Source organism: Eurytemora carolleeae, unplaced genomic scaffold (genome assembly GCF_000591075.1).
Source record: "Eurytemora carolleeae unplaced genomic scaffold, Eaff_2.0 scaffold1194, whole genome shotgun sequence".
In the NCBI taxonomy this organism is placed as follows: domain Eukaryota; kingdom Metazoa; phylum Arthropoda; class Copepoda; order Calanoida; family Temoridae; genus Eurytemora; species Eurytemora carolleeae.
Genome location: NW_019397081.1, coordinates 16,940 through 42,352, shown reverse-complemented (window position 1 = coordinate 42,352; position 25,413 = coordinate 16,940). Strand labels below are relative to the sequence as shown.

The 25,413-nt window shown below is 31.9% G+C and overlaps 2 protein-coding genes across 3 annotated transcripts in view; one reads left to right on the top strand and one right to left on the bottom strand.

Moving 5' to 3' along the window:
• The first annotated feature begins 536 nt into the window (after nucleotides 1–536).
• On the top strand, nucleotides 537–21,710 carry LOC111711699 (uncharacterized). 2 transcript variants are annotated; one of them, XM_023486104.1, is made up of 15 exons: nucleotides 537–966; nucleotides 1,527–1,572; nucleotides 2,247–2,302; nucleotides 7,015–7,051; nucleotides 7,333–7,400; nucleotides 9,718–9,767; nucleotides 11,318–11,402; nucleotides 13,057–13,102; nucleotides 13,760–13,811; nucleotides 15,550–15,628; nucleotides 17,346–17,420; nucleotides 18,063–18,105; nucleotides 18,860–18,912; nucleotides 19,405–19,450; nucleotides 20,466–21,710. In XM_023486104.1, exons 1-15 carry the CDS (start codon nucleotides 872–874, stop codon nucleotides 20,616–20,618), a joined length of 984 nt encoding a protein of 327 aa, XP_023341872.1. In that variant the 5' UTR covers nucleotides 537–871; the 3' UTR covers nucleotides 20,619–21,710. The 2 variants fall into 2 exon arrangements, with proteins under 2 accessions (XP_023341872.1, XP_023341871.1); XM_023486103.1 differs by having other exon boundaries at nucleotides 9,718–9,776.
• LOC111711700 (uncharacterized) overlaps nucleotides 19,491–25,413 on the bottom strand; it is an 18,906-nt gene continuing 12,983 nt past the window's right edge. Inside the window, exons 10-11 of the mRNA XM_023486106.1 lie at nucleotides 20,459–20,541; nucleotides 19,491–19,536 (exon numbers count right to left, since the gene is read on the bottom strand). Coding sequence (XP_023341874.1) covers nucleotides 20,493–20,541 — 49 coding nt within the window. The 3' untranslated portion in view covers nucleotides 19,491–19,536; nucleotides 20,459–20,492. The remainder of the gene's footprint in view (nucleotides 19,537–20,458; nucleotides 20,542–25,413) is intronic.

Below are 25,413 nucleotides of genomic sequence, written 5' to 3'. Positions count from 1 at the left end.
AGATTTAAATGGTCTTAGCGGTGATGTATTAATATCAAACGCAAATTGTTTCCTTGTTCTTTTCGCACAAAAACGTCGCTTAACCAAATCTCGAGATCCAAACATTTTCTCTTTTATTTTCTTTGCTTTCTCTGGGTTTCTGTGGGTTCCTCTGTGTTTTCTCTGGTTTCTCTGGGTTTCTGTAGGTTCCTCTGGGTTTTCTCTGGTTTCTCTGGGTTTCTGTGGGTTCCTCTGTGTTTTCTCTGAATTTCTCTGCGGGTTTCTCCGGTTCCTCTGTGTTTTCTCTGAATTTCTCTGCGGGTTTCTCTGGTTTCTCTGGTTTCTCTGGGGTTCTCTGATTTTTTTATAGTATTGTTTTATAATTTTTTAGTATTGTAAATCGAGTTGCATAGATATAGGGATTAGAAAAGTATAATTTGTTGCTAGTGTTCTGTTCCTTTAAAATCACAAATGTAATACAATACAGAAAATGAATAATTATTGCTAAATTATTGGTATGGTTACTTACAGTTGCATTCCTACAGCCTAAGAGAGCAGAGCTCTGCTCAGAAATCTCTCAGCACTATTTGCAGTAGACGCTGAGAAAGGTGTCAACACATAGGAGGGAAGTAAAGCCAAGCGACCCTGAACCATGTGCTCATTAAGCTAGCCTCCTTTCTTAACTAGAGTACCAACGGCCAGGGTACTAAGTCAAGAATTAGAAAGACCGAAAAGTTAATACCTCTAAAACTAATCCGGTTTTATACCCACTCCACTTAGCGATTGAAGCCCTTCCTGGAAGGGCCCTGCTTCACAGCTGACAAAAAGGGAAACCTTGGAAACAGAATAATATGTGGACTAATGGAGTGTTTTTTAACAAAACATTCCTGATATGCCACTCCTAAAAACCCTTTATCCTCATCTCTATTCTGAAATAAGACTCAAGGACATTTCTCTGTTGGATCCTACAAAATTATCTCTGAGCAGGTCATTTGATTATCCTTCGTTGGAATGGCAAGCCTCCTTTTATAGGAATGTAAAAATGTGCGGTTCAAAGTTACCGCGCAGCAAAAAAAACTATCTTTAAGTTCTAGGCTTTGACCTAGAAAATGCAAGTAAACAGAATGTGCAGTGTTGAGGCTGCAATTACAATTAAGCTGAGCAAACATCTATATCAATGAAAGGGTAATCCTGCACTGTCTTATAATGGCACAAAGACCGCGACTCGTAAGCATTCTTTCAAAAGCAGCGTCATAAATGGACGAGCAAAGAGAAGCAAGAAAAGAGAGCCTGGAGACGTGAAGATGGAGAAAGGAGAAAAACTATGAACATTTGAAATTATCAACTATGCCTCGTACCATTTTATTTTATGAAAATTGTAAAAAAAAAAATATAAAGCACTTGTAAAAAAATGTGTGCTTACTTAATCACACCTTAATCATGTTATGATGTTCTCTAATTTGTTTTTAAAATTAATTCATGAACTTGAAATTTGATGGACTTTTTGGAATGCAATGAACTTAGTATATTAATATATGTCTTTTTAGGATTAGACGAACCTACCAGGAAAGAGATGGGTTTCTCCTAGAAATGGTTAATATCATTTTTTCGTTTTTTTAAATTCCGAATTTAAAGTTTTTATTAACCTAAACTATGTTTAGCTATGCATAGTTTAAACCATAACTGATATAAGTAAATTTGAACATGCAATTTTTATTGTTTTGAAAATTAACTGTTTTTAATTAATTGTTTTAGCCAAAAATGGCACAGAAAAACTAGTTAAACAAACCATTGCAGTTGAATTTATCATTGCAATTGAAAAAACCATTGCAGTTGAACAAACCATTTCAGTAGAATCAACAATGCAGTTGAATTAACCATCACAGTTGAACCAATCATTAAAGTTGCATTTTTTCGATCATGTTTTACTAGCGATACCAACTCTGAGAGATTCAAAATAATATACATTATATAATGGTTTTTGATACCTTTATACTGTATGTCCGACCCACGTACAGGGTTTCCCACTAAGTATGAGACTTTAGCAACGACTTTAAATTTAATGACCACTGCAGCTGTAAGTTTTCTGTTACCTTGACCAAGGTAACTAGTATTATAGTGTGTAAGTATTTGTGACTATTTTCAAAGCTGCTGTTCATAGTTTACCTTTTGGTCATCATATTAAGGTCGTTATTGAAATTTTATCATTTAGGGTAACCATGATCATATAAATTATAATATAGACTAAGATTTCTAATAATATCTAGAACTCGATGAACTATGAAGACACAACCCAAGAACAACTCGGCTTAAGATATAAATGGTAAATTAACTTTTCAACTACTCTTCACAGTTCTTTAAAATTTCATTAAATACTAAGTTCTTAAAAGTATTTGTCAAGAGTAGACACAATAACTCTTTAGACCTGTAAACATCTTCATTCTTTTGCTTCCACTCCCCCCTCTCTTACACAGAGATTTAACGATTTATTTTACGTCGGACCCTTAGATAAAAAAAATATTTTCCAACTTGTCCTTTTCCTACCCAACTCTAAATTACCTCAATCCAAACCATAGACACAAGAGACTCCTTCCTTTCCCCAGTATAAAACTAATCCTTTATCCTAGAATCCCCTTCAGCTTCTTTGTTGTCAATTTATATATATTATAAATACTATTCTTGGAAAGTCAATTTCCAAAACTCTGCGACTGTATACACGTTGCTCTTTTTAGCCTGAAAACCTGAAATTTGGTTAAGAAAACACTTTTTTAAATCATTTTCGGCGGAAATAATATTCTTGGTCACGTGGTCAATAAATTTTAGTTTTAATTGAAGAAATCAGTCTAACTTTAAAGAGTTAAGCTTGCAGATCTGTAAGTCAGATATGGTTGGAATATAGATGAGGTTGTTTGAAGAATCCTAAAACTTTTAACAGAGAATTTAATAATAAATAAATGTTTTAACTTCTAAAAATTAAAGGGAGTGCTCGTTAAAAAAAAAATTTATTTTGCAAGAGCAATTTCAATAGGAAACTGATGACCATGTTTAATTTACCAAGGTTGGTGGACTTTATAATTTAACAAAGTTATTAAATTTTAAAATAAAAATTTTAATAAAGTTATTAAATTTTGTAAAAGCTTATTCGTTTTTAATTATTTTTTATTTTTTAAAAGTTAATGTTTAATCTTAAGTTGTTACAGAATAGAATTATGGAAAATGCCGTGCTCACAAATCTTCCCAGGACTAGTAGGTCAGAACTTTTAAATTATTTTATACAACATTTTTTAAAATGCATAATAATGTTTTTTTACCGCCTTTTAACCAACATTACTACCCTATGATTCCCCAAACAGAAGTTATTTTACTTCTTTTGGAACAATAACCGGCCACCCGCTAATTAAAGTTTTTTTTTGAAAAAATTTGCGTATTTGCATCTCAAAAAGACTATAAAATTGTTTACACATACGTTTTCCAGATATTTAAAATTTTACATAACCCTAGATTCCCTCGGCTAACTTTGCCTACAAAACATCCCTTGATACGCTTCGGATGTGTTGTAGGCAAAATTGGTGTTGGGAACTCTGTGTAAAGTAAAATTCCCTTAACTTCCCTGCACTGCAATAGTTGGTAAATAAGTATTATATGATTAAATGACGTAAATATTTTTAAATCTAAGAGCTCAGAAATAATCTATAAAAAAGCCATCAAAGAAAATGTGATGGATCATTTCTACTTTATATTTCAAAACGTAGGACAAACCTATATCAGTTGTGAAATTAGTTTAAAAGGGAACATTGTTTTCAAAACCTTACATCTGAATCACCGTGTTATTGGTACCTCTAAAACATGTATGTGAAAGCAAACAATCCCATTAATGTATTGTTAAGATGTGGCAAGTAGAAGGATTGCTATGGGACAATGCTGGAGCGGAGTAATATCTACCTGCAGGTACAGTGAAACCCATCAAACGGGAGAATATGAAGACGACTTTTAAAATATGATTTTAAATATGAAACCAAATAATTGTGCGATGTACACAAAATCTCATCAATTAATAAGCTGATTTAACTATTTGCTAAATAAAAACATCAAATATACATTATATTGATAAAATGTCGTCTTCTTGTTCAACAGTTTTATGGATGGATTAATATCAAACGCAAATTGTTTCCTTGTTCTTTTCGCACAAAAACGTCGCTTAACCAAATCTCGAGATCCAAACATTTTCTCTTTTATTTTCTTTGCTTTCTCTGGGTTTCTGTGGGTTCCTCTGTGTTTTCTCTGGTTTCTCTGGGTTTCTGTAGGTTCCTCTGGGTTTTCTCTGGTTTCTCTGGGTTTCTGTGGGTTCCTCTGTGTTTTCTCTGAATTTCTCTGCGGGTTTCTCTGGTTTCTCTGGTTTCTCTGGGGTTCTCTGATTTTTTTATAGTATTGTTTTATAATTTTTTAGTATTGTAAATCGAGTTGCATAGATATAGGGATTAGAAAAGTATAATTTGTTGCTAGTGTTCTGTTCCTTTAAAATCACAAATGTAATACAATACAGAAAATGAATAATTATTGCTAAATTATTGGTATGGTTACTTACAGTTGCATTCCTACAGCCTAAGAGAGCAGAGCTCTGCTCAGAAATCTCTCAGCACTATTTGCAGTAGACGCTGAGAAAGGTGTCAACACATAGGAGGGAAGTAAAGCCAAGCGACCCTGAACCATGTGCTCATTAAGCTAGCCTCCTTTCTTAACTNTATCTTCAGGAAGGCTTGGTACTGGTAGGGATGTACTTGGAATAATGTTGTACTAGGAATAAGATGTACTTGGACAAATTATATTTGAATAAATAATAAAAAGAATTATACTTGCAATAAGGAAGCAGTTAGAATAGTGATTTACTTAGAATTAGGATGTATTTGAAAGATGTATTGGAATAATACGTACATGATATAATGGGAATAAGATGTACTTTGATTTAGATGTACTAGGAAAAAATATGGACTTGGAATAAATATGTACTTGGATAAAGATGTACTTGAAGTAGAATTATCCTTGGGAAAAGTATGCACTTTGATTAGCGATGGAATTAGAATGTATTTGAAATAAAAATGTACATGAAAAAAGGCGTACATGGAACAAGATATACTTGGAATAAGATGTGCGTGAACTAAGATGTACTTGGAATGAGATTTAAATGGTCTTAGCGGTACTTGGAATAAGAATAAACTTGAAATAAAGCTGTTCTTTGAATTAGGATGTTCTTAAAACAAGTGGACTTGGAATAGGAATTAACTTGGTTCCAGGGGACTGATAATAAGATACTGGGATAATAGGTTTAGCAAACTCTGTACTTTAAACTTAGTTCAGAAGAGAGCTTCTAACACCAAACTTGGAAGGATTAAGAAAAAGACAGACTGGTCCCACAAAGTTGTGTCTTATCTTCAATGTACATAAGCCTGTACACACTATACACTAAACAGGGTTATTCACAACCTCAGAGACGACCTTATACATCTTAATAAGATATACAGGGTTACCCACAAAGGATAAAGCTTCTGAGACGATTATACAGAATTTGTTCTGTCTTCGCTTTCATATTATTCGTAACTGTAAACTGGTTAGTGGTTACTCTCCTTGTTAATCATATGATATATAATCAAAGACTATATTTAAGGTAGAACCTCAAATTAAATCTTCAGGTTCCTATCGTCGTCCTTCAGGTCGTCATTAAATTCGCATCCTTTGTGTATAACCTTGTATAATCCGCTACAATTAACAGTTAAAATCTTTTAAATATTTTTCTTGCCAAACTATTTATTTGCATTAATTATATCATATTCAATGTTATAATGGACTATGGTGCAACTACAGTAGAAATCAAAAAGTTTGCGGTCGTCATTTAGGTCTTCTCTAATTTAATTTAGTTTTTTTCGCCATTTTGTAAATACTCAGAAAAAAAGTGGGGTTGGGTGGAGAGTGTGTGACACCAGTTCTCGTTAGATCATTGAAGTTAAGCACACTTGTCCTTAGCCAGTAACTGGATTGGTGTCCAGACTGGTGGACAAGGAGGGAGAGTATCCAATTCGGGCTTACAAATGATTGGAGGCTTCATTCCAGTACATCAGAAGAATTTCTGAACTCTATATTCTCAGGCCTAAAAAGAATATTAGGCAGCTGGAATCTTATTAACCCTCTTCTCAGTTATGAATGAAGCGTGGATGGCTGAATGTGCTGCCAGATTACAACTCCTGGTAGATCAATATAAACCCTTACAAGACCAAACTTTCGCAATAGAAAAATTCCAAGATTCGATCTTAACAACCTGATCATGTCCTGGGGACAAAAACATCTCGCTAAAAAAAGAAAATAATGATGTTTACAATTCACCTCTCTATATCAATTCCTTTTCACTTCGTTATTTCTTTTACTTGGCTTTTAAGGCGCTTCATTCCCCCTTTTATACTAACAGTTTTAGCTTTTAATTGCTGCTCTATATTGGCCATCTTTAATCATACTAAAATTTTGGTTGAGTTTCTTTTTAAATTGGCGCATTTTCAAAAATATTGATTGCTTACATTTTTTTCTGGACGAAATTGTTTAACTTTGACGGTAGGAGTGGAGGGAGGGTCTGAAGGGTAGGAGTGGAGGGAGGGTCTAAAGGGTAGGAGTGGAGGGAGGGTCTAAAGGGTAGGAGTGGAGGGAGGGTCTGAAGGGTAGGAGTGGAGGGAGGGTCTAAAGGGTAGGAGTGGAGGGAGGGTCTGAAGGGTAGGAGGGGAAATAAATGCAGACTAGGTTGTAAAGAATGCCATTTTATTATAAAATATTGACTTCTTTAACTTTTATAGTTTGGCAGCACAGTAATCCGTTTGTGCAACTTCAATTATTAGGATTTATAGAAACTTTTAAATCAAAAACAGAAATAGCTTTTAGGAGTTGTATGAATCCATTAGTTTATGAATTATATGTTTCCTCCAAACAAGTTTTGCATAACTTTGTACATGAGAAAAGTGTATTCTTTTAATAAATAGTTTTTTTTTTATTTTTTAGGATTGACGAAAAAGAAAACAGGTCCCCAGTACAAGAGGTGATACTTTTATACGACAACAAACAGTTAAACAGTGACCAAATTTAATTAATAGCGAGAACTATTGAAGACATAGTTAAGCCAGTTCTGTAATTCTATTTTGCACGGGTTCAAGTTTCAGTGGTTCAACTGTCTGTACTCAGTTCAAATGCTTCTCACCTTTTATTAAATCTGGTCCCAGATGAATTTTCTCGAAAAGATCTCAATTGAGTAGAAGCCATGTAAAGTTTTAATCATTTCCCAAAACTTTTTAAATTGAAAATATAAGGTCTTACTCCCAGGTACCCAGCCCCCGATATTTCACACTAGAGAATGAACAGAGCCAGGAGGGTCAACCCAGTTTATCCAGGTATATCTTCAGGAAGGCTTGGTACTGGTAGGGATGTACTTGGAATAATGTTGTACTAGGAATAAGATGTACTTGGACAAATTATATTTGAATAAATAATAAAAAGAATTATACTTGCAATAAGGAAGCAGTTAGAATAGTGATTTACTTAGAATTAGGATGTATTTGAAAGATGTATTGGAATAATACGTACATGATATAATGGGAATAAGATGTACTTTGATTTAGATGTACTAGGAAAAAATATGGACTTGGAATAAATATGTACTTGGATAAAGATGTACTTGAAGTAGAATTATCCTTGGGAAAAGTATGCACTTTGATTAGCGATGGAATTAGAATGTATTTGAAATAAAAATGTACATGAAAAAAGGCGTACATGGAACAAGATATACTTGGAATAAGATGTGCGTGAACTAAGATGTACTTGGAATGAGATTTAAATGGTCTTAGCGGTACTTGGAATAAGAATAAACTTGAAATAAAGCTGTTCTTTGAATTAGGATGTTCTTAAAACAAGTGTACTTGGAATAGGAATTAACTTGGTTCCAGGGTGTACTTGGTTCAAGGGTGTACTTGGTTCCAGGGTGTACTTGGTTCAAGGGTGTACTTGGTTTAAGGGTGTATTTGGTTCAAGGATGTACTTGGTTCAAGGGTGTACTTGGTTCAAGGGTGTACTTGGTTCAAGGATACACACGGATTATTTTTTAAGGCAATCTTTTATACAGAAATTAAAATAATCCTAACATGGCATTAATACTAGAAAAATAAGAGGGACGTAGGAATTATCAGATTCGTAATTTATATTTATTTGATGGTTTTGGGAAATTTAACTAAATCGACCATATCGTCTTCATAATCAGAGTTTCATAATTCAATTTTACGGCTTATTATTATTTTAAGATAATTATATTTTTCATATTTTACAAACACTTTGTTTACATGATTACCGAGGAACCTTTACATTGCATTTTTGAATATGTGGCCATGGGTCATCTTGCTTGATGAATATCCGTAGCTACATTGGTCATCTTGCTTGATGAATATCCGTAGCTGCTTGGGTCATCTTGCTTGATGAATATCCGTAGCTGCTTGGGTCATCTTGCTTGATGAATATCCGTAGCTGCATGGGTCATCTTGCTTGATGAATATCCGTAGCTGCACGGAAGTTGTGTTAATTGATTCATTAATTGGCATACAAGTGATTGTTTTATATCATATACTATTGCAAAAAAATATTACCCTTGATACTTTTTCAGCAGAGTTTACAATTAGCTAATGGTAGAAAATATGAATAAATATATGATTAATGAGAAATAATCTATTCCTTGGTCGATGTCCAGAGCTGAAAACTTTAGAATGAGATATCCTTAATCTCGATTACTTGTATCCAATGTACACACTTTTGATTTTCTTCTGAAACCGTTCTTTCTGGGATATGGTAGAGATTAAATCAAAAACCGGGTTTTTATATAATCTTAAATGGCGCGCAAAATTTTAATTTATCGGCTTCTCATACGCGACTCTGATTGGTTGAATTTTATTCACTGTTCAGGATACAAGTACAAGATTAGGTTAGTCTCGATAATATGAAAAAGAGAGGATCAAGCATCAATCTCGATATCCACCATTCTAAAGTGTTCTGCTCAGTTGACCCGCGCGGTAGCAAAAAACATTTGTTTTATTAATGAGACTGTAGGCTGTAAGCTTAATTTCAAGTGAACCTCTCAGCAAAGATGAAAATATCCAATTCACAGAAATACCCTTAAAAGCTCTGTCTGGTCATGTATGAATGAAATATCATCGATTATTATTTTGAAAACTGATTTTTTAAACCGTGGGTTCTCTAATGGTTTTCTACAAAAGTTACTTTGTATTTCTACTGCAGGAAAACTCACAAAGTTATCAGAGACTTTTAAATCTCGAAAACAACAATATCTTCCACATTATTATAGATCCGAAAAAGGTTTCATGGGTACTGTTGTGAATTGGGCATTGCTATTACTTAAATACAGTGTCCCGTGACCTAGTAAAGAAACTGAATACTTGCCTCAAACTCTAATTAACTATAATTTATAAATCTGTTCAACCTAATGGCGTAAACCTTTGATATTTTAAGCATTAACTATTTTATATAATCCGAAGTCGTGAATCTCGGAATTAAGCATTGATCTCCAGACCTACGGATTCATTTCATTCTTTTTAAATATTTTAATATTTCATTAAGGGATCATGCACTTTAAATATCAAGTTAAAGCGTTCTATGATTACTTGACACGAATGTTCCGACAACAGTAAATTTATCTTTTACTTTTAGGAACTGTGAGTGCAAAGAGAAACCAGTTTACAGAGAAATATTGAATCCAGGTTATAAAAGTATGATACACCCTGTATACCAAGAACATGGTATACAGTGTATACCATGTTCTTGGTATAAGAACATCTCTGACACCCTGTACTTAAACTTCATGAGTGATTAACATCCTGTTGGACACCCTGTACAAAATAAACAACTTCAAGGACACCCTGTACAATATGAACAAATCCTAGGACACCCTGTTCAATATAAACAACTCCTAGGACACCCTGTTCAATATAAACAACTCCTAGGATACCCTGTACAACATTAACAACTTCTAGGACACCCTGTACAATATTAACAACTTCTAGGACACTCTGTACAATATAAACAACTTCTACGACACCCTGTACAATATTAACAGCTTCTAGGACACACTGTACAATATAAACGACTACTAGGACACCCTGTACAATACTAACAACTTTTAGGACACCCTGTACAACATTAACAACTTCTAGGACACACTTTACAATAAAAACAACTTCTAGGACATCTGTACAACATTAACAACTTCTAGGACGCACTGTACAATATTAACAACTTCTAGGACACCCTGTACAATATTAACAACTTCTAGGACATCCTGTACAATATTAACAACTTCTAGGACACACTATACAATATAAACAACTTCTAGGACAGACACCCTATACAGCATTAACAAGTTCTAGGACATCCTGTACAATATTTACAACTTCTAGGACACCCTGTACAATATTAACAACGTCTAGGACATTCTGTACAATATTAACAACTTCTAGGACACACTGTACAATATAAACAACTTCTAGGACATATTAACAACTTCTAGGACACACTGTACAATATAAACAACTTCTAGGACATCTGTACAATATTAACAACTTCTAGGACACACTGTACAATATAAACAACTTCTAGGACATCTGTACAATATTAACAACGTCTAGGACACCTTGTACAATATTAACAACTTATAGGACATCCTGTACAATATTAATAACTTCTAGGACACACTGTACAATATTAACAACTTCTAGGACACACTGTACAATATTAAAAACTTCTAGGACACTGTACAATATTAACAACTTCTAGGACATCTGTACAATATTAACAACTTCTAGAACACACGGTACAATTTAAACAACTTCTAGGACATCTGTACAATATTAACAACTTCTAGGACATCTGTACAATATTAACAACTTCTAGGACACACTGTACACTATAAACAAGTACTATAGGACACCCTGTACAATATTAACAACTTCTAGGACACACTGTACAATATAAACAACTTCTACGACACCCTGTACAATATTAACAACTTCTAGGACACACTGTACAATATAAACAACTTCTAGGACACCCTGTACAATATTAACAACTTCTAGGACACTCTGTACAATATAAACAACTTCTAGGACATCGGTACAATATTAACAACTTCTAGTACACACTATAAAATATTAACAACTTCTACGACACACTGTACAATATTAACAACTTCTAGGACACACTGTACAAAATTAACAACTTCTAGGACACCCTGTACAACATTGAATCCTTCCAGGTCACCTGAACAATATGTTCTCCCGAGTGGGTCAACTCAGAGAACAAAGATCTGAATACTTCCCCTGGAAAGGACACATCACTGGGTAAACATATTTGCAGTTTTCCATAATATTTTACGTTTTAACATGAAACAAAGTTTTTTGAAATAAAAACTTTTGTTAAGTGTAAATATTATTTTTAACATTTCTCTGACTCTGAGTTACAGTTAATTGAAATTAATAATTGCAACATCGAGCTTGATCACGGCCCATTTGGACGTGCCGTTGTCTTTTCTGTACAGACAGCTGAGGAATTTCTTTGAGAGTAGATTTATATCTGGGCATATTTCTCCTGATAAAAAAACACCTTCACATATAATAAGTTTTTAAAGGGATTCTAGAGTGTAGACGTAATCTCAAAAGTAATTTATATCCATCGACCTATTGTCCTGAAACTGTGATTCATATCTATTTTGGAGTGGTTGCATGTTCAATTCAGCACGGTATCTTTTAAACTTTCATCTGGAAAAGGGTTAGATTCTGATTATTTCCTTGTCTATGCTGCATAAATACAACAGTCATAAAATCTGAAATATCTTCATTATGACATCTTGTAAGTGAAGGATCAGTTGAAATTATGTCGCTACTCGGGAGTTTATTTAAATCTTTAAAAACTTGCTTCTACACTTTAGTTTATGTATTTTATCCTGAACAATAAACATGTCAACAGGAAAAATAAACTCAAAGAATTCAACATTAAGTTTGAATTATTTTTTTAAATGTTATAATTATAACAACGACAACATTGCCATTAACAGGACTAATATTGGATTAAATCCGAATTATATTTAATCCAACTTTTTTTTTGTAAAATTATAAGAGCCCTGCTTTAAATTAGGAAACAAATATGATTTGTTATTTTTCAGGAAATCTCTGCTCCTTAAAAAGAATTTTTAGATTAAATTTTCTAAATTTTTAATCATTTCCTCTGTCCAATTCTGTTCCATATTTAGAATTTTATCAAGCATTCTCATTGCGCTTTTTTTCGAAATAATTTTTAGAATATTATAAGAACAGTTTTTAGAATATTAGAAGAACAGTTTTTAGAATATTAGAAGAACAAAGTTTTTAATATTAGAAGAACAGTTTCTAGAATATTAGAAGAATAGTTTTTAGAATATTAGAAGAACAGTTTTTAGAATATTAGAAGAACAGTTTTTAGAATATTAGAAGAACAGTTTTTAATATTAGAAGAACAGTTTCTAGAATATTAGAAGAATAGTTTTTAGAATATTAGAAGAACAGTTTCTAGAATATTACAAGAACAGTTTTTAAATATTAGAAGAACAGTCTTTAAATATTAGAAGAATAGTTTTTAGAATATTAGAAGAACAGTTTTTAGAATATTTAAAAGAACAGTTTTTAATATTAGAAGAATAGTTTTATAATTCCTTCAAAAGTTCATCTTTCAGCTACAATTTACCTTTTCGAGTTTGTTCCGAGACAATTTTTATTTTGCATATTATGGAATAATATAGTTATTAAACGCAAAAAAAATAGTTATAGGTTTTTAATAATGTTTTTTTTTACCTTATATAAACTTTAGGAAATCATATGCATTCACTAGAATAAACTAAAAATGTTAAAAAGTAAATTCTATTTATCATTAATTTTGAAAGCTTTTGCTTTCTGTATTGTTCGGAAGCGGAAAAACATTTATATTCATAAATCTTTTAGATTTAAAATTTGATTTATTTAGACGAAGCAGAATTGGTTCCGAGGCAGCCAGTTACTCAGCCTTTCAGGTTTTTATACTTTTGCATCAATCAATCAAGTAAATAATGATATGAAACAGTTTTAAGCAAAGAGAATAGAATATATATTAGAGTGGAATTTACTTGAAAAAAGTGTAAAAATGACCATTTTGTTGTATTGTTTCCATACTTTACAAACAATGGTTTTACGCTATAACTATAAATCACATGATGTTTTTTATTCACCTAATTTATTTTATAAAGTTTATTTAACAGATTTAAAAAATTTGAAATTGAAATGGATAGTCTAGGGAACATACTGTATTAATGTACTCTACTGCATATAATTTGTGAACATTTACATGATTTGTACACTTTGAACTCCCTTTCAGGCTGGAAGGGACTGACAAAATTCATACCGAGAGATTGTCTAAATTCCACGCTAATATATATTCCATTCTCTTTGTATCGGTGTAGCACACTGTACACCGATAAGAAATATCAAAAGAACGAAGAATTTGGATTTTTTGTCAAAAAATATGATCATGTGGTGTTTAGCTAAACAATTCTGATCTAAATTACAGCAAAATGTTTGAAATTTTGAAATTATTTCGGTTTTATATTTTATGATGACAAATATTGAGATGTTATACATCACATTCACAAAACTTTATAAAGACTGTAACGAGCTTGACTTTTTATTCACAGAATTCTAAACCTGGTTCAATATCATCCCTGGACCTGGAATGGGAAAATGAAGGTTTGTATTTTGGTCTTTCATCTGATTTTATGGTATACGATACTTATTCTATTAAAGGTATTGTCAACTTAAAAATAAATCTTCTTTGAAATAAAGCGATTCAAACCGATTTTTTCCATTTTATTTCTCTTTGATAAAGAGCTGAATTGGGAGGAACAAAATTGTTTCGAATTTTTATTTTATAACTTGATAAATTTGCTTACTTTTGCGTAAAATAAAAACAAGAGGAGCTACGAGAACATAAAGTAGGATTTGTAATGTCACCTTAATTGCTTTCAGTGGATTTAATTATTTTTTCAACTGGCAGATGTTCTCTCTAAAATTAGCCTTTCTCTGTATTTACATTTGCTTTGTTTTCTGTCCGTTTCTATCCAATAAACGGAAAAACGGCTGAAACATTTCGTCTGGAAAAAATTTGACATTTATTATTTTGAAAATGTGCAAATTGAAGAAGAAATTTAAAAGTTAAAATTGTCAATAAGAAAGGAGGTGCCAAGTGACTGTAAAGTCTAGTAATGAATACATATATTTGTTATAAAGAATAAGTTTTATTGTAATTGTATATTCATGTTAAGATACTAAAGAAAGAGTATTATTTTTCATAAAACTAAGAGTATAACCATGTATCTATGATGTTGGATATATAAGTAGGGTCATTATTTTTCATTAGACAACATTTCTTAGCTTTCAGTTTCCAAGATTGTAATATTTTCTGTGAGCATATTCCTTAAACGTTGTAAAATATATCTTCACTTCATAAACTAAATGTTCGGTGTGTACTGCACTGATATCCAACTGCAGTACACACGCGGAATTAAGCAATAGAGTGTTTTAGTGGAGAGAGTAACATATTTGAATCTTGTATATGATTTTCCACAATGAACAAAAGCCCAAGGTACTAATTCAAGGAAAGTTAATTGCGGTTGCGTATACTCTGCGTACATATTGAAACCAGTTCTCTCTGAGCGGAATTTGTAAACAAGAATAGATGCATCAGTGTTCGTCTGGTATCCGAGGAGGTTAAAAGGATTTTGATAATTTTAAAAATTCACAGAATAGTTTCCTATGACCAGAATATTTCATAGATTATTTTTGTGAAAATGGATTCCATATCAGGCTGTGACATCCGTCTTGTGTTTACTTTCCGCCCAAAGACAGTACACATACAGTACAAAAAATGCGTACACCTCTGAAATAACTTTCCTTGCATTTGTACCCTGCAAAAGCCTAAATAAAAAACTCGGATTGTAAGTCAGAAAAAATGTCCAAAATGTTTGATTGATGTTTCCTTAAAATATAATCATCGAAGTGCAAAAATATTTTTTTACAAAAGGAACAAAATTCTCAACAATTTTCGTTTTGTAAAAACAAATTTTGTTCCCAATTTTTATAAAATCTATTGACATAAAATGCTTTGGACAATTGAATGAAGCATAAAAACATTCTCAAATATTGTAAGTAACAAATCTACACCAAATCTTAAGAAATAGAATATTTTCTTCTGAAGATATACTATTATTACATAAAAAGTTTTGCGGATTTTTAACAACTCCAACTTTTCTATATTGAGTCTCGACTTGAGTTCCTGCATTAAAAAATAAACTAGTGCCACCTATCTTTACAATTAATTATTTTCGACGAGCTTTTCGAAACTGTGAAACTTGCACAGAATTTCCAAAAAACAAAACATTTGAATAATCTTTATTTTCTGCAGAATTTGAATTTGTTTGTTATCTAGAGAGTTTGGACATAAGCGCCTGTAGAAGGGATGTCAAGTATACAACAATGGAAGAAAATGGCAACACACCTTTTCTCAGGTTTGTTTAAAATACAGGGTTACCCACAAAGTATTAGAATTTAATGACGACCTGAAACTATCTAAATGTAAAGGGTGCGTTTTATCTTTTCCCATAAATAAAATTACGTCTTTTAATGGTTTAAAAAGAAACAAATCTGAAACCTCAGGGAACCATGACAAATGTCAAAAAATGACTAAATAATATCCGTAAGTCGTCTCTAAAATCGCCTTCTTCCTTGGTTTATCTTCTATCTTACTATATCTTATTATATATTAAGATTACCAAGTAAAAAAATGCTTCAGTTTTATTCAAATGACGATTTTTGGTCATACGAGTGGATGAGGGCCAACCACGTTATTTCACCCACGAACCACATCACTATCCTCATTGTCTCGTCCGAACCAGCTCAGACGCCTCATTCATGCATTTTCCTTCTTTTAGATGGATAAACTTGGGAAGTGTGGCTTTTTAAATATAGAATTAAATTGTAATTTAAAAAAATTGTCTAAATCAAATGAAGTTTTAAAATTCATATATCTAAAATAATTTCTGTCTTTTTTTGCCCATTTTTAAATATTTAAAGTATATTATAAAGATTAATCTCTTGAGTTAATTATATCGAAAACCATGAGAATTTTTCTGCAAGGTTTCGTAGGAAAAAATAAAAGACTGAGAGTCTGAGGTATGACAAATATTTTACTTTTTATTTTTTATATTGAAATGCAGTACAGGACGTAGGCAGAAGAGATTTAATTAATATAGATTGACAACATACTTTGTTAAAAAGCGAACACTTATTCTAGCTTATAACAAACTTAAATCGAACCTGTAGTGAAACGTGGCCGGATTTTTTGATCGTTTTCCAACCAGCACATTATTAACGGATTTTCTTGTTGGACCCTTAAAAATAATGTCAACATTTTTTTGCAGGCAATATTTTCCAATTTCGATCAGAAATAAACTTGTCCTCGACGTCCAAAAACACTTATTTCTTTGGCTTGGTACTATGTAACAAGAAACATTAAATAAAAAGTCCCACCATTAGAAAAATAAATTCTCTTCTGTAAAAGTTGAAAAGTGAAGAAACTTTACATTTTGATGCAGGTGCTTTGCTTCTAAATTACTAAGGATAAGATAGAATAATTAGAATTAAACTAAAGCGGAATGTTTTCAGCTCAAACTTGAGTCGATAGAAATCGATTAAACCCATGGTTCTAAAACCGAACTTAAAGCATGAGAAAGGACTATCCAAGTTATTAAACCCATGGTTCTAAAACCGAACTTAAAGCATGAGAAAGGTCGATCTAAGTTATTAAAAGAATTTCATTTCTAAATTCGCCCTATTTGCTTGCATGAGGTTTCTAACAAACAATTAAATAATTTCTTTAATTAAACAATCATTATATCTCTCAGTGATCCAAAGACTCTCATGGAAATATTTACGAGAACTTTGTGAATTAGTTCTTGTGAGGTCAAATTAAAGGCCAAGACATTGCGACTCTTTAAAGTCGACCCAGTCTTAAAAATTAATGTAACTATTCAAATCAGTCTGGTTCTATGATGTGATCTACACAAATATTTGAACTGTTAAAATATTTCTAATTTTCTGTTTAAAATTCATCTTCATTAGTTGTCAGTGGTTAATGGTGAATTCAGTGGTGCAACTAAGCCCCCATTAAAGCCCTAGTCTCCACTTTAATCTTGAAGCATCATTAATTTCTAAAATATATTTAAGATGGCTGCCGGCTGCGGAGAAGCAACACGACATCAAGAATTCGCCTTTAAAATCCGTAGAAAACATAAACACAAGGTAAACGTTAAACCATATCTGGTTAGTTCGGCTTTTTGTCAAAATTCTCCCATTTCAGCCCCATCCGGCTCCCTACGTCTCCCTCCGGCACCCTCCGCCTCCCTCCGGCACCCCCCCCCCTTTGAGCGACATAGAGCTTTAATGCGTACAAACTGGAATTTAATGACATTCTTTGTTCTCCGTTTTCTCTTTTCTAGATTTTTATAAAATACATATTACATATAATTTCATACCGTGGTTACCAGAAGACAAAATAGTGATTGTCATCTTCTGTTCTTCTTTTATAGTTCAAGTGTTCAGTGTTGTTTACATTTCTCCCAGGAAATGCAAAACACTTGATTTGTAAACAAATTGCTATAGAAAGGGATTTCTTGGTGTATAGCTTGGTGAAAGTATTTACACTATGAACTAATCTCGGTTTTAACTACAGGGTGTCCAACATCATATTGGATTGAATTAAGATCTCCTATTTCATGTATGATGATTTTTAAACCTTAAGATTTAGGAAACATTTGTTTATCGATCTATAATAGATAATTAGATATTTCCAAAAAACTTAGTAACCGCGCGCATCTACATTATACACATTTAATACCGTCATCCGAATACGAGAGTGTATTAATCCAATATGTATATTCCTAGAACCTCTAGTGTATCAAGCCTAGCCTGGGATAATGATAATGAGGTGAGACTAATCCAGAATATATATTAGTTAAATTAATGTTTAAACATACAGGACAAAATAGGATAGGACAGCACAAAATGACAAAACAAGGTCGAAAACTATTTAGGTTTAAAAGCTCCGTGCTCGATATTCCCTTTGGCCTTAGTCATCAAGTCTTTCAAATCCAGATAATAATGAGACCAGTATAGCTCTTTCATTGGCTTTGTCTGCAATCGGCCTTTTAGATATATAAATTAACAGTTTAGTATCCAGACACTCAATAACATTTTTAATATTTTTTTACGAACACTCATTATAAGTTAAAAATATAAGTGTTATTGCGGTTATAAAGTAACGGCTTATAAAAATTCGCATTGTAAAAAGAAGGAATGTGTAATGAAAGTTTCTATAATTAAAAAAGTTCAAATTTAATGATGAAATTCAATATTTTTAAAGTTTTATGTTGAATTTCCTCTGTAAAAAGATTTAACGTTTAAAGATGAATATGAAAAATAGTATTTGAAAGAACGAAAACACAAGAATAAGATACCAGGGTTTAATTAATCCAACCAGAGGAAAAATAGATCCTAACTGTCTGAGAGAAAATATAAAAACAATATAATTTATTTATTTCTTTTTGGAAATATAAAGTCTGGACTTTAAGAAATAGACTTAAATAAGGAAAAAAATAAAACGTCTTTTTTTATATTTTAATTTAAAAGAATTTTATTTAAAAGTTAAAGAGTATGAATAAAAGTAAAAAAAAATTGTTTAGGGATACTCGTGTTCAGCTCCAATCCTAGATACTGAAACAGAAAACCTTCTCAGGAAAATAAAATAAGCTATAACCAACGAATTCAAACCAAACCAAATTTACAAACCAAACCAATTTCCAAACCTAACCAAACCAATTCACAATCCAAATGAAACCAAAGTAATCTATAATATATGCAAACCAAACCTATCCAATTAACCGCAAACACCACAATCCAACCTAAAATCAGATCAAACCAAAGAATACGATCAAATTGGATCAAACCAAGTTCCTGGAACCAATTCAAACCGAACTACAAACTGAACTAAACAATCTTTCCATTCCACTCTATCTCTCTATCCAAAGGAATTTTTCCCAAGTGGCAACTACCCGAATGTGAAACTTCCCAAGTCTGAGCATTTGGGAAAATACCTAACATCTTATCAATTATTATATATAAAAAATAATAAGAAAGTAAAAACCAACAAAAGACAAAATAATTCAAATCATTTTTAAACTCTGCCATTCCAACTGAAAGTTTTATCATGTTTATTTGTTTGGTTTAGTGAAATAGAAGAATTAACCTCGGCAGCCCTTCGAGAAACTGCACAGGTGGAAATTGTATTTTTTTTTATAAGTTAGATTTTCTTTCCTAGTTGCGTAGATTTGCATCAATTTTCTCTTATTTGTCCAATTTCCTATGTATTGGATATCATCACAAATGCATTCTAGCATTTGAAACGGATTGGTGTAAACCGTAGGTATTTGTTTTAACCTTAGATTATTTGATCTAACAGAGTCCGAATTGAATGAATCTTAAGTTGCGTCTCAAATCCCAAAAAACCGGTTTCAATTGAATAATTCATAATTCATAGATTGAAATATCTGTAAAATATAAGGTTTGCGACTAATTGGGTTGCACATAGGCATTAGAAAAAATCAGAGTTTGTGACAAAGACTTAATTCCTTTATACAATATAAATTTCTGCAAATATTCAAGTCTAGATTATGTAATAATTCTTTCTGAAAGCATATACATTTAATAATTCGTTTCATTAATAATACGTATCATGTGTTACTGTTTAATAAGCTCGAAGAATAAAATAGTACTGTTTAGTGGCATAGTGGGTACAGAGAATAAAATGTTATTGTTTAGTAAGCTCGGAGAATAAAATATTATATACTGTTTTGTGGGCTCGGAAGAATAAAATATTACTGTTTAGTGGGCTCGGAAGAATAAAATATTACTGTTTAGTGGGCTCAGAAGAATAAAATTTTACTGTTTAGCTGGCTCAGAAAATAAAATATTCCTGTTTAGTGGGCTCGGAAGAATAGAATATTACTGTTTAGTGGGCTCGGAAGAACAAAATATTACTGTTTAGTGGGCTCAGAAGAATAAAATATTACTGTTTAGCATGGGCTCGGAAGAATAAAATATTACTGTTTAGTGGGCTCGGAAGAATAAAATATTACTGTTTAGTGGGCTCAGAAGTAAAATATTACTGTTTTGTGAATAAAATATTACTGTTTAGTGGGCTCGGAAGAATAAATATTACTGTTTAGTGGGCTCAGAAGAATAAAATAATACTGTTTAGTTGGCTCGGAAGAATAAAATATTACCGTTTAGTGGGCTCGGAAGGATGAGACTCCAATGTCAATGTCCAGCAGTTCGATCGAGAAAACTGAGCAAGGATTTCTTCAACCTGATCAAGGACCAATAAACTCAGGATCAATCGATCAGATGATTTCTTCGATTGACACAGACTCATCAAATCAATAGAATATGAAGAGATGGATTCAATGTTTAAACCTTTATTGTACTGAATGGACTTTTGAGTAATAGAAGAATAAATGTAAATTTTCCTTATAAAAGCTTGGAAATCAACTCTTTTCTGTTTTAAGGAAACAAATAATTGATACAAAAATGTTCATCAAATTTTTACAAGAAACGTGTCTTACATATATTAAGTATTCCATTTCCCTAAAGCGCTAAAATTATAGTAAGTTAGCTCTTTTTACAGTATAGGATTTATTTTTGAAGAATTTAAGCCCAAGCCCTGAAGATCAAGTAATATCAAATCGAATTTATGTAACTATCAAACTATTTCAGATAGTTAAGGCCCATTTTAGTTTAGTTTGATTTTTACTTATTTTGAAAGTTAAAATTTTTAATTTTTTTTTATAAATTATGCGACGAAAGAATGTTTTTTTTATTGAATATTTAAATGTACATTTTCTTCGGTTAATAGAAGTTAGCAACCGAAACAACAAAACTTAAATTTATAAACTGACATAAAACTTAAACCATTTTCCGGCATACCGAGTTTTCTTTATTTAAATACAGTGGTAGGCGTTTTTATCTATACAATACAGACGTTTTGATTTCTAATTCAAACTTTAAATTACAAGTTTACAAGCAAACAACGAGAAGCTGTTAATTGACAGCTCCTCTTTGTTTCAAATGCCCATGTTTATTTTTTCCATGCTGTTTAAAATCAAAATTAGTATAGAAAGACGTCTTGGTTGTATTGCTATGTAGTATGTACGAATGACTGTATATTGTTTGACAAAGACGGTTTTTTAATTGAACTATTTAAATGCTAATTCTGACATTTTTACTGGCAAATTGAAATTAAGAATGAAAACAACAAAACTTAACTAGTCTTATACCTTTAAAGAAATCTATGACCGGAGTAAAATCTGATTTATCGCTTAGAATTCCAGCGGAAAGGTACAATACCTTTGCATATACACTAATTTTTTCAGTAACGACAGCCCAATAAAATCTAAAGTTATCATATTTCAATGACATCATGTGTCAGCCATTTTAGATTTTAGAATTTGTAGGAAATAAACGTTTTTCGTGTTTAAACATGATTTAACAAATTAACAAATTTATACAAAAACGATTTTCTCCCTCAGACAAACCGGTTCCTAGATTTCAAATCTTCATTAATTCAGAGGACTCTTGGGGAAGTAGGGAAAACGTATCAAACCTTCAAATATTTAAAATAAGTTATATTTTGATAAAAAAGACAATTAATAAATTATTTTGAAAAAGATTAAAGATATCTACAATTAACTATTAGAAACTACAATTCAATTTAATATTAGAAAATTATTAAAAATACATGACATGACAAAAAACATCAAATAGTGTAAATGCAAAGGTATCGTACCTTTGCGCTGGAATTCTGAATAAATAATCGGCTTTTTCTCAGGCAACAGTCTTTGAAAAATTTAAATACCAATGCATATAGCTAATCTCAAACTACTCAAATAAGTAAACGGTCCCTTGAAATACAGTGGTAGGCGTTTATATCTATACATTGAAGACAACCTTTTTAATTAAGATTTGATTAGTTTCTCTTTGTTTCCATGTTTATGTTTATCCATGCTGTTTTAAGCTTGGTGGAAATTAAAGATCTAAAGTCGTCTTCATTGTATTGATATATACGACGGCGACTGTATAAACTCGAAATTTATTAAATATAGTTATGTCCTCAATAGTGGACAATTTTCTTCAATCCTGGGAACCAAAACAATCGTTTGAAGGATTGGTTAAAAACTAGAAAGCATAATTAGCATATTTTGTTGAAACCTAAAACGAATCTGATTGAATTTGATTTTGAATAATCTTATTCAGATAATTCCCAGAATACATTTCTCAAATCTTAACTTTCCAGAGACTTTATTTGCGCTTTAGAGTAAATATTAAGATTTAATCATGAGTTTAAGAAACTAGATTAAACCCCTGTTTACTCTGTTTTCATTCTAAAGATTCTCACAGCTTGAAAGATTCGACATGGAAAACATTGTGTACTCACATATCTGTATAATTGTCATATATATTTGTCAATCTAACAATCATTGTTAAAACTACAGAGAAGTTGTGAATCTAATGTGTTTAATTAACTTTAGTGAAAGCATAGGCCATCAGGTTACCAGTACAAACGTCGGACCCACAAACATCGGACTGGTAGACACGTCGGACAGTACAAACGTCGGAAAAGTACAAACGTCAGACCAGTACAAACATCAGACCAGTATTCAAACGTCAGACCAGTACACACATCGGACTAAGGAAAAAATTTAAATTTCAAGATTTATTTTAAAAAGTTATTTCCTTTTTTCGACTGGTCTAATAAAAATCTACCAAAAGTAACTGAGTTCTTGTCACTAACTCAAATATTCTCATCCCTATACCTTTGCAACCTGGTAATGGTATTAACCTTTGATACTTTCAAACTTAAACTGTTTGATCTAATGGATTTAATAGGTTGAAATATTAAAGGTTATATGACATCGGGTTGCAACGATATAGGCATTGAAACACGAGAGTTTGTGACAATTGAACTCAACTCCTTTGTAAAATTGTAGTCTGTTGTTTTATACAGTATCTCTGATTTTCATCACAATAAGAGTGTGTATTTTTTTAAATTTATTTATTATAGCAATGGTATTTTTTTCAAACTCAACCAAAGTCCGACTTTTTCCCGTCGGACGTTTGTACTAGTCCGACACTAGTCCGACGTTTATACCAATCCGACTTTTGTCTCAGTCCGACTTTTGTAACAGTCCGACGTTGGTACTAGTCCGACTTTTGTACTGTCCGACGGTTGTACTGTCCGACCTTTGAAAAGTCTGACGTTTGTGGGTCTGACGTTTGTACTGATACTGCCATCAGTCCTACATAAATGTAAAACCGGAAATTAAAAATGGCAATCTTGTTAATTAATGATTTCAAAAAAACTTTGGAATTATTGAAAAAGTCTAAATTAGTGACATCTTTAACCCTATTCCTGCTGGGGGGGGGTCAATTTGACCCCCCCCCCCTGTAGTTTTTTTACATAACTCAAACAGCATTGGTCTGAGGCTGTTGAAATTTTCTGACTTTTCTTACATACCCAAAGCCTTCCGTTTAGGTCTAAAACCGGGCTTTAATACTAACTGCCTGAATGACTGCTTTTGCCTGTAACAAACTAAATCTTTGTTTTGACCCACTTTCACGTGTCAGATTTTGATAAAATTTAGCTTTTTGGAAAGCCTTTGACATACGGAATCGGATTGCACAAGTTTTGCGAAAAAAAATTGCTAATTTTTTGCAAACAACCTGTCAAAGGAAATTTGCACATTTTTAGTTTTTCTTGATTAAAAATCAGGTTTTTTAAAATTTTGCAAAAATTTTTGCAAATTTGAAAAGGCATGGTCAAGGGCTTTTCAAAAATGTATAATTTTTCATTTTTTGGACAAATTTTTTTTTGCAAACATTTTTACATTTACATTTTTTGGATTTTGCGATAAAAAATTCAATTTTCGCAAATTTGCAATTTTATTGCAGATTCTAAAAGTAGAGCACAAGAGCTTTCTAATGATGTATATTTGTCATATTTGGACATAAAACATGGGATTTAGAGGGGGGGTCGACCCCCCCTCCCCCAGCATATCCTGGTTTTCAAGTACCTCAGCAGGGATAGGGTTAAGGCGATTATGATTTTTAACGTTCAAGAGTTATTATGATGACGTATCATCTATTATCATGAAAAACTTTGGACCCTCAAATACGCTGGATAATTTTAAGCCACTATCATTTTTTTCATTATATACTCCAAAAAACAAAAGTTTTCGTGTATTTTCAAAAACCGTAAATGTTGACTTTTTTATTCAGGCAAAAATGTCCATTTCGACCAGCCATTAAACTTCTCCGGGGTCATACGAGTTGACACAAAAAATACAGACAAGACAAATATATATTTATAGAATCTGGATGCTTCTACATCATTTTACCTGTCCCCTGTCATTGTATTGTATTTGTATCATGCGTTATGCACTTTAGTACCTAAGAGATAAAGTTATACAAGGGTAACCAAAAACAGTGAAATGATTGTTGAATTCTAACTTTTGTATATTGCACTAGCAAACTTTCTATCTGTATATTATCCAATTTATAGACAAACTAGCTAGGAAATAGTTTTAATTGTTTAGTTGTGTATACACAACTAAACAATATATATGCAGTCTAGTTGTATACCTATCAAACAGTACTAGGAACGAATAAGTAAATTGTTTAGTTGTGTATGCAGTCTATTTGTATACCTATCAAATAGTCCTAGGAACGAATAAGTAAATTGTTTAAATTTGTATACCTATCAAGCAGTCCTAGGAACGAATAAGTAAATTAACTCATTGCTACAAACTCAAATTTGTTCATTCCTATATATTTGTAACTGGTGCATGTAACTATAACAGAATTCATAATTAAATATCTAAGTTCTGAGACATTGGGTTAAAAAGATTTAGAGACAGAAGATCAGAGTTTGTGACAAACATGAGTTCTTTTCTCTAAGATATCCTGGAGAATCTTGTACGTAACATTATACGGTAGGGATTTCTTAGTAGTAATGACAATTACTACTATTCTTTTACTACAGTGATAACCAGAAAACAATAGAATAGGAAGACGACATTATAGCATACTTTATAAGTGTATTGGTCTTGTTACAAAGCAAATAGTTTTTTTAGACACTTATTAAAGCACTGATTTAGCGAAATGAGTCTGTTTACACCGCACAATT

Excerpts from the sequence above, each read along its gene's own strand:
- LOC111711699 (XM_023486103.1), top strand. The coding sequence starts at position 872 with ATGCCACTCCTAAAAACCCTTTATCCTCATCTCTATTCTGAAATAAGA. Across the intron at positions 13,812-15,549 it reads CCTGGAATGGGAAAATGAAG|AGAGTTTGGACATAAGCGCC; the intron begins GTTTGTATTTTG and ends TTTGTTATCTAG. Across the intron at positions 17,421-18,062 it reads GTAGAAAACATAAACACAAG|AACCTCTAGTGTATCAAGCC; the intron begins GTAAACGTTAAA and ends GTATATTCCTAG.